Source organism: Hippocampus bargibanti, linkage group LG01 (assembly GCF_051943395.1).
Source record: "Hippocampus bargibanti isolate YZ-2025 linkage group LG01, ASM5194339v1, whole genome shotgun sequence".
Taxonomy (NCBI): domain Eukaryota; kingdom Metazoa; phylum Chordata; class Actinopteri; order Syngnathiformes; family Syngnathidae; genus Hippocampus; species Hippocampus bargibanti.
The window spans coordinates 26454601-26470195 of NC_142734.1; the positions used below are offsets into that span (position 1 = coordinate 26454601).

Consider the following 15595-nt stretch of genomic DNA (forward strand, 5'->3'; position numbering starts at 1 on the left):
TCAAACATCGCATATTTTCGCGAGTGCCCCAAGGCTTGTGTAGAGCAAATGTGAGCTGCAGAAACCAGACTTTTGGCGTCGTCGTATCAGCAATGGTGGCCTCGACTCCAACAATTCAGTCCGGTTGAAGATTTCCACTTGTTGAGCACGTCTCGATTTCCCCGTGACGATCCCCGAAACTGGCGCCAATATTGAGTCATTGTTTGCCATCACAACAAAAATACACTTTATTCAAACTCGCTGTTTTGTTGTTTTTGGCATTGGGAGAAAGGCGCCATCTGCTGCCCTCAATGTCAACTCGTCCCTCTTGAACGCGTGTGGTGAACGACGGTTGAGTCCAGTCCACGGGTCTCAAATAACAGGCTCCCCGACCAAATACGACCACTTGCGCAAATTTTGGTCGACACAAATGAAGCAAAAATCTTACTTTTCATTTGAAAAAAATGCTCTTATTTCTTTTCGTTTTTTTTACATTAAAATTGAGCTGCCCCATTGACTAACTGTTGAAATATGGTCCGCTTTGCATGCATGTCCTCCAAAAGAAGTACAAGACCGTGGCGGGCACTAGGACCATGCATCCCACAGCAGGTATACAGCAATGGGCGAAGAATGTTTTACTGCATTTTCCATGTTTTAGTCAGATTCACTTATTAGCAGTTGGAATAAAGACGTGTCTACAGTCAGTCGCGTGTGTGTGTGTGTGTGTGTGTGTGTGTGTGTGTGTGTGTGTGTGTGTGTGTGTGTGTGTGTGTGTGTGTGTGTGTGTGTGTGTGTGTGTGTGTGCGTGCGTGCGTGCGCTCCTTCCTCTACTCAGTTTACTGCTACAAGGCCAAAGTTCAACATTTAATCATCACTACTTCAAACTGACTTACTTCAGGAAATAAAACACACTGTGAGAGTTGTATGGTGTTCCAGTGGACAAAATTGTGACATTTTTGTTGTCTCAAACAACAAAATGTTGCGTTGTCGGCAGGATTCGAACCTGCGCGGGGAGACCCCAATGGATTTCTAGTCCATCGCCTTAACCACTCGGCCACGACAACGATATGTGAACCTGTCGAGAATCTGTTTTTTATATAAAATCAACCTTGTGACATTCAAACCCATTACACAGAATTTCTACTGACGTGTTTTATAGTTTCTCAACGTCCGTCAACACATTTTTAATGAACGTTACATCTTTATATAATGTGCATCTCCATTTGAGTTTTCTCATGAACCGGAAGTACTCTGTCGTTCACTTCCCCCCTTCGGTGTTTCGTGTTAACATCTTGAACTTCATTCATGCGGTAAGTCCGCTTTGCTGCTCCGACTATTAAATATTTGTTTCGCATTTTATGTTGACGCACACGAAGCAAAATGTAACTGGAGGCCAAATAAAACCGCGCGAACGGCACGTCAGACGAGCCACACACTGCAAACGTGCTTACCTCGCCGAGCTAATGCTAACGAGCATGTTCAAAAACGTCGGTCTGTATTTGCAAGGGCTGGGACGAAGTGGTAATACATTCAACGGCACATTTACCATTTGTTTACACATACTATGTGGAGGTTTGGTGAACGCTGTGTTTATATTTTCAACTTAATACATTTTTTTAAAATATATTTTCAACTAGTCAACCGGGCTGGCTATTAACTGAACGAATTTCGAGCCCTGGCATTCTACAGCAGGGGTCCCCAAACCTTTTCCTGTGAGGGCCACAAACTTTTCCCTTCTGTGATGGGGGGGCCGGTGTCAGTTTGTAACAGAAAAAGTATGACGATCGGAGGGGAGCTTAAAAAAATGTTTTCCAGAAAGCCACACATAACCAAATAACCCTGTCTAGGTTCTTTACAGAAAAAAGTCAGGAAACAAATAATACTATTAATGAAATAAATAATAACTAAATAACCCTATGTGAGTTATTCACAGGAAAAAATCAGGAAATAAATAACACTAGTTATGAAATAAATAATAACTAAATAACTCTCTGGGTTCTTCATAGAAAACAGGAAATAAATAACACTATGAAATAAATAATAACTAAATAACTCTCTCTGTGTTCTTCATCGAAAAAAAGCCATGGAACATTAACTTTCTGTTGTGCCATGCACAATCTTAACAGATAAAAGTTCAGCAGGTGTCAGAGCAGAATCTCTCTGACACATATGAGCAATCTATTAAAGGACAACCGACGTCACTTTTTTTGTTTCCTAACTGACATCAGAAAAACGTTTTATAGCATCTAAAATACCCAAAACACGCAGTATTATATTTTTATTCAAATGCAAAACATGACTTAAAGTGTCCAAAATCTGCAAAAAAAATTTTAGCTGCGAATTGGGCATTTTCAGAAAGTCCCGCTCCCAGTTCGTGACATCACGCCAAGACGTCTTGCATTGCTGGAGAATCAAAACAATGGCTTCGGATTCGGAGAATATGCTTTCTTGTTACACATCCAGTTATGAATATGATTCGAATAGTTCTGAAGAGGAAAGCATACGTTTGCAATCGCTTAAAGAATTTATTCCGTGCCATTTTGAGGCAACATTGGGGGAAAATGTATCACCCAAAAAGAGGCATAAAATGGCGTCCAAGCTCCTGTGATGAATTAATCAGCCCGTTTCCACAGGGTGATAAATTCCTTCCATGGAGCTTGGTCGCCTTCTGCTGGCTTTTTGGTGCAACACAAGGTTTTCAGACCAAATAAGTACAGCAAAATACATTGACGTGATGGAAGGACTGCTACAATTTTCTTTTTTCGCTTTTTGTTTCGGTCAGGGGCGTTCCTTTAGTGACGTCACGTACGGACATGTCACCAACTCAAAAACAAGACTTCTTGACTATTCAGCGCGAGTCTTAAAACGTAAAATGTAGCTATATGCGGTGGAATCTTTATAAAATACGCTCAGCAGAAGTCATTTGAAGCCATTTTACAAATTATGGACACAACTTGTCCGGAGACGTTGGTTGTCCTTTAAAGTTCTTGTGTTCCTACCTTATAATCCTTTTGTAGGTTCCAGTAGGCTTGTAGACACCGCTGTTTGCAGATCTCTCTCATCAACTTCCCTGTGAAAACCACAAAGGAAGCAGGTTGAGAAAGTGAACTATGTGATACAGCACCTACACAGCACAATACATTTCACTACCAGTATGGCTGTAAAGATGGATTTTATCCCAGTAGATTTTATGATGATTATATTTGTTTATGCTCAGAATGACTCATTCAACAGTAGCCAAAATGGAACTGTATAGTGCCACTTAGCAGTTTTTTTTGACGACGATACTAGTGCAGCGTGTTCTACCGGAAACAAATTCCTTGTGTGTTCTACATACTTGGCAATAAAGATGATTCTGATTCTGATTCAAGTCAGAAAAGTGAGCTTACCTATGTATGTTCATCAGTGTGAACTGTGGGTCTGCATCTGGCTGGTGAGAAAGTGAATATCAGGTTCCATTCTAGTTACAGCCAGTCTCAAGCACTGATGCAAAAGTTCTTCTGTCAATCTTGATCTCATCGGAGATTCCAGCAGCTTCATGTGAGAAAAGCTTTTCTCGCAGATATATGTGCTGCAAAAAACTGTGGACATTTTCATTGCGTGTTTTTTGATGTTTGGATATGTGTCGTTTGGGAGGGCGGCATAGAAGTCAATGAGACTGTTGGACTTGAACGCGTATTTCACACCATCACAGTTCTGTAACTCAGGTCCAACTTCTCCATGGTTTGGTACACTTGGTCAAAAATATCCTCTCCCATTGTAGTCCCTTTGAGACTTTGGAGGGCTGCCACCTCCTCGCATATCTCAAAGTTTGCGCTAACTCCACGAATAAAAATCAGCAGTTGCGCTGTGTCTTGCACGTCCGTGCTCTCATCCAGTGCTAATGAAAAAAGTCAAATTCTTTCGTCTTCTGCTGCAGCTGGGCATATACATTCATCCCGATTTCTTCACCGCGTCTGGTGATTGTACTCGCCGACAGACCTACAGCATTATATGCATCTTTCTTCCCGGGACACAACTCCTCAGCGACAGTATCCATACATTTCTTAATAAACTCTCCATCCGTGAAAGGCTTACCGCTGCTTGCTATCAGCTTAGCAACCAGAAAGCTGGCCCGCACGGATGCCTTCTTCAGCTGAGCGTGGCGTAGAAATATATTCTGCTGAGATAGTAGTCCACTATTCGCTTTGAGAGTTTGTCTGCTCGTATTTGGCCTTGCAAGCTATCGTACTTGCCTTTGTGACGGGATTCATAGTGTCGGCGAAGATTATATTCTTTGAATACCGCCACCGCCTCTTGACAGATGAGACAAACAGCCTTTTCTTTGTATTGAACATAAAAATAATCGTTTGTCCACTGCAGGTTAAATACCCTGCATTCTGAATCAATTTTTCTCTTACCTAACCTTTTCGCCATTATTCCGTTCTCTCTTTGACAGGAAGGTTTACAAGAGAAAACAGATCTGGGACCAAATAGAGCGCCAAACTGAGCGCACCTGAATGTACCACCGGATTCCCCTCCACTTCCTCATACGTCACTTTCTTGTGTCGCGTCGCATTGTGACCGACTCCTTTAGCGTTCTATTGTGAGCAGGCGTGTCTGTATTGTTCAATCACAATTATAAACAACATACATTGATTACATTGATTAAAATAGGAACAGATAATGATCGAAAACCGACCTCTGATTTGTAAAAGGATTTTTTATTTTTCTGGAGGCCAAATAGGAAAAAAATCTGATAGCATCTCTGGTATTGTTCAGGGGGCCGGGCCAAATGTGCTGACGGGCCGTAGTTTGGTGACCCCTGTTCTACAGTATATTTTTGATTCCTGAATAAATTTGTGAATGGCAGCGAATGAGTAAAGAAGCCTGACAGCAGTCGGTAGGAACGAGCGGTGGTAACTCCCTACCAGCGATAGGCTCTTATTGTCCAGCCATTGCACCAACTCTGCATATGCCTCTCTATTCTTAGCCTGATCTTCGGCGAGAGCTTCTTCACCGTCCTCCTCTGTCCGGGACGCCCAAAATAACATCTCTGAGGCCGCGCAACTCCATGTGCGCCAGGAACCTCGTCTCCCAGAGCTCATAATTTTTCTCATCGCCATCGAATAAAAGCCTGAACCACCTTTGGCCTGTGGTACTGGGCCCATAACCTGTAGCGCTGGACATTCCTGCAGAAGTCCTAGCGTTTAAACAGTCACCAAAATAGTAGTTTACCTTAACAATGGCTAATACTCACGAGAGAATAATCACGCACAGCTGTGTCAATCATTGGTCTGGGAACTCAACAAACATGTATTCTGCACGTGCTCATAAAACACAACATACAGGTCTCACATGATTTGTTTGTTCACTAAGTGAAATTACCCTATCATGTCTTTGACACACACACACACACACACACACACACACACACACACACACACACACACACACACACACACACACACACACACACACACACACACACACACACACACACACACACACACACTCAACAGTCTGGCTGAAGGAGCTACCCAGTGCTGTCAGGGTGGGTCGGAGGGGCTGTCCATCATAGCCTTTAGTTTAGCTAGTGTCCGTCTGTTGCTCACCTCCTCCAAAGAGTCCAGAGAGCAGCCTAGGCGCTTTAGTCTTTTTCTGTCCCAGGTGGTGATGCTGCCTGACCAGCAGACAATTCCATAGTGGATGGCTGAAGCGACCACAGAGTCAAAGAAGGTCTTGAGGAGTGACCCCTGAACCCCAAAAGACCTCAGTCTCCCATATAGGAAGAGGTGACTCTGTCCCTTTTTGATTAGGGCATCCGTGTTTGTAGTCCAATACCCAGGTACTTGTAGGAGGTCACCCTCTCTATGTCCATACCCTGGATGTTCAATGGTGCTAGTGAGTACTGTTTCCTGCAGAAATCCACAACCAACTCCTTGGTATTCTCAGGGCTGATCTTCTTCTTTTCCGTTCGACTATTCCCTTTAGGGTTTGCCACAGCGAATCAATGTCCTCCATCTAACCCGGTTTTGTGCATCCTCTTCTCTCACACCAGCTACCTTCATGTCCTCTTTGACAACATCCATAAACCTCCTCATCAAAGTCCAACCAAAATTTCTCCTTCTCGGCCAGCTCACATCCGACTTCTGGGGCATACCCATAAACAACCCATTTCACATCACACCTTCAATTTCTAGCTTCAGACTCATCATTCTATCTGATACTCTTTTTACTTCGAAGACATTCCTAATAAACTCATCTTTTAAGATAACCCCAACTCCATTTCTCTTTCTGTATTCATGTATTCATGATAGAACAACTTTAATCCTGACCCTAAGCTTGTAGCCTTGCTCCCTTTCCACCTGGTCTCCTGGCCACACAGTATGTCTACCTTCCTTCTCTGCATCATGTCAACCAGCTCTCTACCTTTACCTGTCATTGTTCCTACATTCAAAGTTCCTACTCTTCGTTCTATACTCTTGGCGTCCCATTTCTCTCTTTTCCTCCGGGCACACCTCCCTCCTCTCCTTCTTCGACCAACAGTAGTCCATTTTCCCACCGGCACCATAAAGGTCAACAGTACCAATGGCGGCCGTTGTTAACCCAGGCCTCGACCGATCCTGTATGGGATTCTGAGCTTTCATTCGCATATTTGATCTGGTTGTTGATCTGGAGGTGATTCTGCTGGCACCAGTCCACGAAGTCCTCGATCAGTCCCCCGTACTCCCATCATCTCCCTCTGTAATGAGGCCGACAATCGCAATGTGATCAGAGAACTTCTTAATGTGGCAGGTTGTAGTGTTGTAGTTTAAGTCCGCGGTGTAGCGGGTGAACAGGAATGGAGCCATGACTGTCCCCAGTCAGACAGTGTCCACTGTCCCCTGCGGCGCCTCAGTGCTGCTGAAAAGCATTTCCGACTAACAGTTCTTTGCCTTCACATACTATTGCCGGTTTGTGAGGTAATCTGTAATCCAAAATGTGAGGTGGTGGTCCACTCCGGCATGCCGCGGGTTGGATTTGATTTACCTCTGTTAGTCTCGCAGTGGAGAAATTTCCATTTCACAGCAGCAGTTATGAAAGGAATGTCCCCCAGTAGGTTGGGTTGGCTGGTGTTGGAGGCACTGGAGAAATCAATGAACGTGATACTCACGTGCTCCCAGCCTTCTCCAGGTGCAACATCGTTGAGTGGAGGAGTTGATGAGGGTGTCAACCACACCGATGCTGGGCTGGTAGGCAAACTGTAGCGGGTCCAGTGGTGAGCTCACCAGCGGTCGCAGGTGGGTGAGGACGAGTCTCTCCAGCGTCTTCATCGGGTGGGACGTGAGCACCCCTTGTCTGTAGTTGTTGAACTTCTTCGGGTGGGCGATCATGGGCACTGGGACCTGGCATGACGTTTTCCACAGCTGTGTTCTCTGCCTAGCTTCAGGCTCAGGTTGAAACAGTGCTGGACAATGACACACAGCTGGTCAGAGCAGGTCCTGAGGAGTCGGGAGCATGACGTCGACTGCTCCTCACATGCATGTTTTTGTACCACAACGTGTTGACATTATTTTATTTTGAAGGTCAATGTCAAAGATGTTTGTGTTTCAGAGTGTCCCTGCAAGTGTGGAGAGCGCACGATGGCAGGCCCGGAGCTCCTGCTGGACTCAAGTATACGACTGTGGGTCGTACTGCCCATTGTCTTCATCACCTTCATGGTGGGCGTCATCCGCCATTATGTCACTCAGCTGCTGCACAGCGAAAAGAAAGTGGACCTGGAGCAGCTTTCCGATAGGTCAGATTCAATCCCCGTGATATGTTCCCGACACAACAAAAGCAAATCTGACTCCTAAATTATGATTTTTTTCCTGTGACCAAGCTTAAAAGTGTGAACATTTTTGATTTGGGATGTGTGTGTGTTCCTTCAGTCAGGTGCTCCTGCGTAGCCGCATCCTCCGAGAGAACGGCAAATACATCCCCAGACAGGTGAGCGGGCGCCCACAGTTCCTTCCTTGTGGGTTTCTAACCTGTTACAGTTCATGTGGGGCACATACTGTATGTCAAATTGTGACAACGATGATGGCGGTCACGTGACATGAAAGTGTCACATGCACAACAGGTCATTTGGGCCTTGATTTGATACCACTTGAAGATTCATGTGGTCACACCTATAGCGCACTACAAATGAACTCGTTTTCAAATTTGAGGTAAAAAATCATGACTATTATTGTGGTTGTGACATTAGACAATTTGAAATTTTGCTTGGAACTTTAGCAAGCATCATGGAATTTCACAAGTTTGATTTGCTTTCGCGGGCCGAATAAAATGATGTGGCCGGCCAGATTTGGCCCCCGGGCCTTGACTTTGACACCTGTGATTTACACTGTCGGCGCCACGTTTGGTTTCCAATTCGGTAAGTGTACCCTATTCGTGATATACTGTACTGCACATCAAAAGGTTCTGGACTGAAGGGATACCATTATAATAATACATTTCATTTATAAGCACCTTTCAAAACTCTCAAGGTCACTTCACAGTCACAGTATAAGTTTTTCTGTGGGTGAGCAGCGGCAGCCACACGCGCCAGCGTTCACTCAACCCGGAATAACTCAGATCGAAAGCTAGCTAGCTAATAAATAGACAGCTATATAGTTAGCCAGCTAGATAGCCAATAGATAGCAAATAGCTAGGTAGCCAGCGAGAATATGAATGTTTGTGTGTGTGCGCAGTCGTTCACCATGAGGAAGCACTACTTCAACGATGTGGAAACAGGCTTCTTCAAGAGGGTCAAAAGGAAGGTGGTCCCCAAAAATCCAATTACAGGTATGTGCAAAATGGCCCCGGATTTGGGCCCCATTCGCAGAAAAAAAGGGAATTCAATAAAATATGATCTATATTTATTCATATTGCACTTTAAAGGACAACCAACACCTCTGGACAAGTTGTGTCCATAATTTGTAAAATCACTTCAAATGACTTCTACGGAGGGTATTATACAAAGATTCCACAGCATATAGCTATATATTACGTTTTAAGACTCGTGCTGAATATTCAGGAAGTCTTGTTTTCGAGTTGATGACAATGCCTACCGTGACGTCATGATATAAGTATCGTCCCTGACCGAGAAAGCGACACACAATGCATTTAGGGTACTTTGTTCGGTCTGAAAACTTTGTGTTGATCCGTGTTGATGGCGAAATTAGAAGGAAAACACATAAATAACGTGATGGTGAATTGTGTGTTGCACCAAGACTACTATTTGATACGAGTTGACACAAATTCCCAGCAGACAAATCAGCCCATTTTCAACGGAGCTTGGGCGCCATCTTTTGCATTTTCTGCGACACTACATTGCTGTCATTGACGGCTCGAATTGATATGAGAGGACTCCTTTAATCGATTGCAAACATTTATGCTTTCCTCTTCAGAACTATTTGAATCATATTCATAACTGGATGAGTAACAAGAAAGCATCTTCTCCGAATTTGAAGCCATTGTTTTGATTCTGGAGCAAGGCAGAGACATCCTGGCGTGACTTCCAGGCTTATTTTGAAGTAGTTTTGAGACATTTTAACTTACAGTAAAGTCTCGTTATATCGATATTCAAGGGAGTCCGAAAAAATATCGATATAACCGGGACTATCGATATATCCGACCCTGTTTGCATGTAATTTTCTCCGTGCGTGCATAGAAATAGTATCGATATAACCGGGACTATCGATATATCCGATATCATTTGAGACATTATTTTTATTGGTGTTTTGCTTTTGACTAAACATATCAGCCTGTGTGTTTTGGGTATTTTAGATGCTATAAAACACTTTTCTGATGTCAGTTAGGAAACAAAAAAATGGTGTCGGTTGTCCTTTAAGAAAAGCTGAAGCTGTAACAAAGCACTTATCAAAACTGGAGACAAAGTCAAATAATAAGCATGAAACAACACAAAACATGGATAGTTTTCAGACCACTTTTGTAAGATCACATTCGGGATTCCACAAGAGTTCTGAGATCCTTTGTATTTCACATCAACATGCTTACATGAATCAAAAGGAGTCGTGCGATTGCTCCATTCAAAAAGACGCCCGCGTGCGCTCCAGCTCCCGCCGCCCGTCATTTTCTCGCCGTCCTCTTCGTCTTTGCAGACACGAGCATGCTGACAGACATGATGAAAGGCAACCTGACCAACGTGCTTCCCATGATTATGATCGGCGGCTGGATCAACTGGGCCTTCTCTGGATTTGTCATAAGTCAGTTCGGCCACGCGTTTCCTCCGCGTCCAACGCAGCATCGGGCCGCCAACCTTTTTTTCCTCCCTCCGTCCAGCCAAAGTTCCGTTCCCGCTGACGTTGCGGTTCAAGCCCATGTTGCAGCGCGGCATCGACCTGCTTACGCTGGACGCGTCCTGGTTCGTATGGCCGTCGCTCAGAGTGGTCCAGGGCTGGCGTTTTTCGGGGTCGACTGAAATGTGACCTGCCAACAAGGCAAGCGGCCACCTGTCAAATCCAGATTTTTTTTTTTTTTTATCCGTGACGATGCAGGGTGAGCTCGGCGTCCTGGTACTTCCTCAATGTGTTTGGACTGCGAAGCATGTACAGTCTCATTTTGGGACAAGACAACGGTTAGCGGCCCCGCCCCTCCTCCCCCAAAAAATAAGAAAACCATAAAAAAAACACATTTCAAGGCTTTTTCCTTCCTGGCAGCTGCCGACCAATCGCGGGTCATGCAGGACCAGATGACCGGCGCCGCCATGGCCATGCCCCCGGACCCCAACAAGGCATTTAAGGTGATGCATTGATTTTTAGAGACTTTATAGACAGCCAGTTTTCGTACCTGTCAACCTCCGCGGCTTCATGCCCTTACAAACTGTCATATTTTCACTTACAAAATACAAAATAATCTTACACCATATTTTTTTCTCAAACGTGTTTATGTAGTTTAAAGGACAACCGACACTATTTTTTTTGTTTCCTATTTGACATCATAAAAACGTTTTATAGCATCTAAAATACCCAAAACACGCAGGCTGATATTTTTAGTCAAATGCAAAACACCAATAAATATGACTTAGTGTCCCAAAACTACTTCAAAATGAGTTTCAGAAGGTCCCGCCCCCTTGTTCGTGACGTCACGCCAGGACGTCTTGCCTTGCTCTAGAATCAAAACAATGGCTTCAGATTTGGAGAAGATGCTTTCTTGTTACTCATCTAGTTATGAATATGATTCAAATAGTTCTGAAGAGGAAAGCATAAATGTTTGCAATCGATTAAAGATGTCCTTCCGTATCATTTTGAGGTGTCTGGACTCATATGTAGCTCCCAGAAAATGCACAAGATGGCGCCCAAGCGCCGTTGGAATTGGGCTGATTTGTCTGCTGGGAATTTGTGTCAACTAGTATCAAATAGTAGTCTTGGTGTAACACACAACGATTCACCATTGCATTATTTATGTGTTTTCCTTCTAATTTCGCCATCAACACGATGTTTTCAGACCAAACAGTACCCAAAATGCATTGTGTGTTGCTTTCTTGGTCAAGGGCGTTGCTGACGTGATGTCACGTCAGGAATCGTCACCAACTCAAAAACAAGACTTCCTGAATATTCAGCGCAAATATTAAAAATAAAATATAGCTATATGTGGTGGAATCTTTGTAAAATACGCTCAGTAGAAGTCATTTGAAGTGATGTTACAAATTTTGGACACAACTAGTCCAGAGGCGTCGGTTGTCCTTTAACATGTTATATTGTACGTTTTTCGTTATATCATTCTGTACATATTCTTAATAAATGATGAAATTACAAGTGTTGCTTAATTACGACAGTGTTCTCTATTGTATGCCACAGGCGGCAGACGCATGCGCACAGTAGCATCAAACCGCTCGCTTCATTCGTTCCGAGATAGAGGCTACCACGGTGAACTCGTTTGACTTTTCGTTTCGTGATAGTCTGTATACAGCCGGATGGTACGCATAATTGACAAATGTGCCTTTTTCCGTACTGATTTTCTTGTACGTCGTACACGTCTTAAAATGCAGAATAAACAAACTTTGTACAGCAAAAACGTACAGGTTGACAGGTATGAGTTTTACTCATCTGTCGGTGTCCTGCATGCAGAGCGAGTGGGAGGCACTGGAGATTGTGGAGCACAAGTGGGCCTTGGAGAATGTGGAGGAGGAGCTCATGGCCCGGGAACTCAACCTGGCGGGCATCTTCAGCTAAGACTAACAACCCCCGACTCGATCGCTTGGCCCACTGACATTTGGAGTTGTTGCAATTGTTCAACGTTCATTTAGCGTTCACAAAATCAGTTGCATGACTCAATTGATAAATGTTTGTATAAAAAAAAATGTATTTAAAAAATATCCATTTATAAATTTGCTTATTTGTAAATATTTGCCAAATGATTCCGTTAGAACAGGAATGTCAATGGCATTTTTTTGCAGCGGGCAGGTCACATTTTAGTGACGGTTTCCTCTTGAGTCGTCGTCATGAATTTGGGGAAGCCATTTGAATGTTTCATCCCCTCCGCATATTCATTCATTTGTTGCGCGCTCTCGATGTCATAACTAGTTTTCAATTCAGAATCTGTTATTGTGGTTTACATATGAAAATTTGACATTTTGATTCAGACTTTAGCAATAATGATGGAATTTCACAAGTTTGATTTGTGGCAGGCCAGATTTGGCCCCCGTGGCCTTAACATGGACACCTGTACAAAAAAAAAATTCAATGTACATTGTCAATTACATAGTCATTGCAAAATGTGTATTTTTTTTTTTTTTAATAATTCTCAAGCTAATGCAATATTTTTAATCACTTATATTAAATCTTATTTTTTTTAATGAGTTGTTCCATGTTGTAAAATTGAAGCCCCAAGGTTTTTTTTTACATCTGTCGGAGATATGACAGTCAGACACTGTGGACGAAGACTCGAACCCAGATCTTCCCTACTTCTGGCAGGGGACGTAGGCATTCATGACAGACGTCTGAATTCTGCAGCCCTCTGCCAAGCTATTTATTGAGAGTATATGCAAATTTAAAGGACAACCAACGTCACTTTGTTTCTTAACTGACATCAGAAAAACGTTTTATAGCATCTAAAATACCCAAAACACGCAGTATGATATTTTTATTCAAATGCAAAACAATAAGTGACCAAAATGTGCAAAAAATTGAGCTGCAAATTGGGCATTTTCAGAAAGTCACGCCCCCAGTTCGTGATGTCACACCAAGACCTCTTGCATTGCTGGAGAATCAAAACAATGGCCCAAAATGGCCACCTCCGTTTCCACAGGCTGATAAATTCCTTATATGGAGCTTGGACGCCCTCTTCTGGCCCTCTCTTGGGTGCAACAAGGTTTTCAGACCGAACGAGTACAGCAGACGTGATGGAAGGACTGCTACAATGTGTCTTCTTTTTTCGGACAGGGGTGTTCCTTTAGTGACGTCACGTACGGACTCGTCACAAACTCTAAAAAAAGACTTCCGTGAGAGTCTTAAAACATAAAATATAGCTATATGTGGTGGAATCTTATTAAAATACGCTCAGTAGAAGTCATTTGAAGCCATTTTACAAATTATTATTACACAACTTGTCCGGAGACCTCGGTTGTCCTTTAAGTTATACATTAGTGAAACAGAGTTTTCTTGATTAGAATACCACACCCATGGAACGTTCTGAGAGCCCCAGCAGCTGTAAGCAATAAAACATTGTCTTTTCCATGAGCTGATGATTTTGTAACCTGGCTAATGAGCTCTTCCTGTGCAGGATGTTCAACTCGTAAATAACTTTGGTGATAAAGAAGTATCCCAAGTCCTAAATTCTGTGCCAGGCCAGATCTCCTAGATGAAGCTGTGTCTGTTGACCTGATTGACCCCCAGGTGGTCTTTGCTTCAATTGTGTATTCAGTCTCACATGTCGGCTCAGCATATAACAGCATGAAACTTAAATACAACTACTCTGTCTAATCACTATCAACATCTCATGTCCCATTTTTGTTCTTAATTTATAAAGGTTTGAGATTTAACATTGGCTGTTGGTTCATTTATAAATAAGTTATGACTTTTCCCACCCTGGGTGTTGGTTATTGAAAGGAGAGAAGATGGTGGTGGTGACACTGGTGTCATTTTATTTCAAAAGTCTTATAAAATCTTTCGCATTTGTGACAAAACGGGAAGACCAGAGAAAGCCTGACCAGTTTCTATAAAAAGAAGCTCTGTTAGAAAAATACTGTACAGCATCACGGCTGTTGACCAAAAGTTTTTTTTTTTTTTTTTTTGGGGGGGGGGGGGGGTAAATAATTGCCGCAGCAGCCTCCCTGGGTCACATAGCCAATAAATAGTATAAGCAAAATATACAAAAAAAAACAAACCCAAGAAAAGCTTCAAGATGTACGAATGTGGCAATGGAAACATGAAATCAGCCCCAATCACGATTGACAAATTCAAAGCAGTCGAGCCCCTAATTAATTTTGTGTTGTTTTGGATTAATTCAGAAACGTGAGTGGCTGAAAAAAAATGTCCTAATCGATTGCACAGTCTGACTGGAATGTTTGGAATGCTGTTTTCAGATTAGCCTTGGAATTCTAAGATGGCCCAAAATGATTTGTTTCTCTCAACGCCGACTTCCATCTGAAAGAAAGGTTTTGTTCATGAACCACTTGGATTATTTCGGGTGGTAATCCATTTTTTAAAGATCATAATTCTGCCTTGCATGATCTTTATCTAATCCGTCGCATCGGAAGGATAAAGATTTCTACACGACAATAAAATTGGCCTCTTAAAGTGGATGGACAAAAAAAAAAAAAAAAAACAAGACTCCTGATCCTGACTTGCTCAGTCCGTCTCCATGGTGAGCTCGGCAAAGGCGGAGGCGCACGGCAGCGCGACGGCGGTGACGTTCGTCTGCTCGACGGGGACGGCGACCGAGCTCGGCGAGGACGACGGTTTCCTCATCTTGTCTTGCCGATGGTAGAAGAGCACGTAGGCCGCGTTGGTCTGCCACATGCAACAACAAAAAATGTTTGATTCACACAGCATTTCCCGACGTGTTTTTTTTTGCATCTGCGTCCTGGCGGTGGGACTCACCATGATCTGCTCCTCCGTAGCGTACGTCACCTTGCTGTCGTCAAAGTAGTACCACTGAGCGTTGTCCTTGTTGCGTGCATAGCTGGTGTCTGCGCGCCGCACAAAACACACAAAAGGCGCTTGTTTGAGGTGGGAGGTTGAAGCGCACCCAAAAAAAAAAAAAAAAACACACACACAATCAAGGACATACAGTGTCCGTCTCGAAGTCCCCCGTAATGGTTGGACACGGCGATGAGGTCGTAGCGGCTCGGAGGCTCTCCGTTGGACGTCGTCTTCCTCAGGAGACAACCTGAGAAGTCCAGATCCCTGCAACGTGACAATGCTTTTTAAAATGACAGTCATACCTGGGTTTTCCACCAGAATCAGTTCTAGAAATCTGTTTGAAAACCGATTTGTTCAAAAACCAAAACAACATTTCCCATTATAATCAATGTTAAAAAAATTATTTTGCTCCAAATCTCAAAAACGAGTTTTTTAAAGCACTTTTTAACTATGATTTGTTCAAAAATCAAAACATTTCCCATTGTAATCAATGTAAAAAAAATTACGTTTGCTCCAAATCTCAAAAA

The 15595-nt window shown here is 43.2% G+C and overlaps 2 protein-coding genes and 1 non-coding gene across 3 annotated transcripts in view; 1 reads left to right on the plus strand and 2 right to left on the minus strand.

Annotated features, from left to right (window-relative positions):
* Positions 1 to 961: 961 nt before the first annotated feature.
* trnas-aga (transfer RNA serine (anticodon AGA)) lies at positions 962 to 1043 on the minus strand. Its single transcript has one exon. It is a non-coding gene; the product is annotated as a tRNA-Ser (tRNA).
* Positions 1044 to 1227: 184 nt separating this feature from the next.
* Positions 1228 to 14754, plus strand: LOC148903625 (ER membrane protein complex subunit 3). The gene is made up of 9 exons (XM_089006023.1): positions 1228 to 1289; positions 7555 to 7738; positions 7872 to 7929; positions 8673 to 8766; positions 10086 to 10190; positions 10267 to 10348; positions 10482 to 10561; positions 10644 to 10726; positions 12054 to 14754. Exons 2-9 carry the CDS (start codon positions 7584 to 7586, stop codon positions 12156 to 12158), a joined length of 762 nt encoding a protein of 253 aa, XP_088862149.1. The 5' UTR covers positions 1228 to 1289; positions 7555 to 7583; the 3' UTR covers positions 12159 to 14754.
* A 10-nt stretch (positions 14755 to 14764) lies between these two features.
* usp11 (ubiquitin specific peptidase 11) overlaps positions 14765 to 15595 on the minus strand; it is an 18256-nt gene continuing 17425 nt past the window's right edge. Inside the window, exons 19-21 of the mRNA XM_089005988.1 lie at positions 15217 to 15332; positions 15027 to 15115; positions 14765 to 14936 (exon numbers count right to left, since the gene is read on the minus strand). Of these exons, the coding sequence (XP_088862114.1) occupies positions 14775 to 14936; positions 15027 to 15115; positions 15217 to 15332 (367 nt within the window). The 3' untranslated portion in view covers positions 14765 to 14774. The remainder of the gene's footprint in view (positions 14937 to 15026; positions 15116 to 15216; positions 15333 to 15595) is intronic.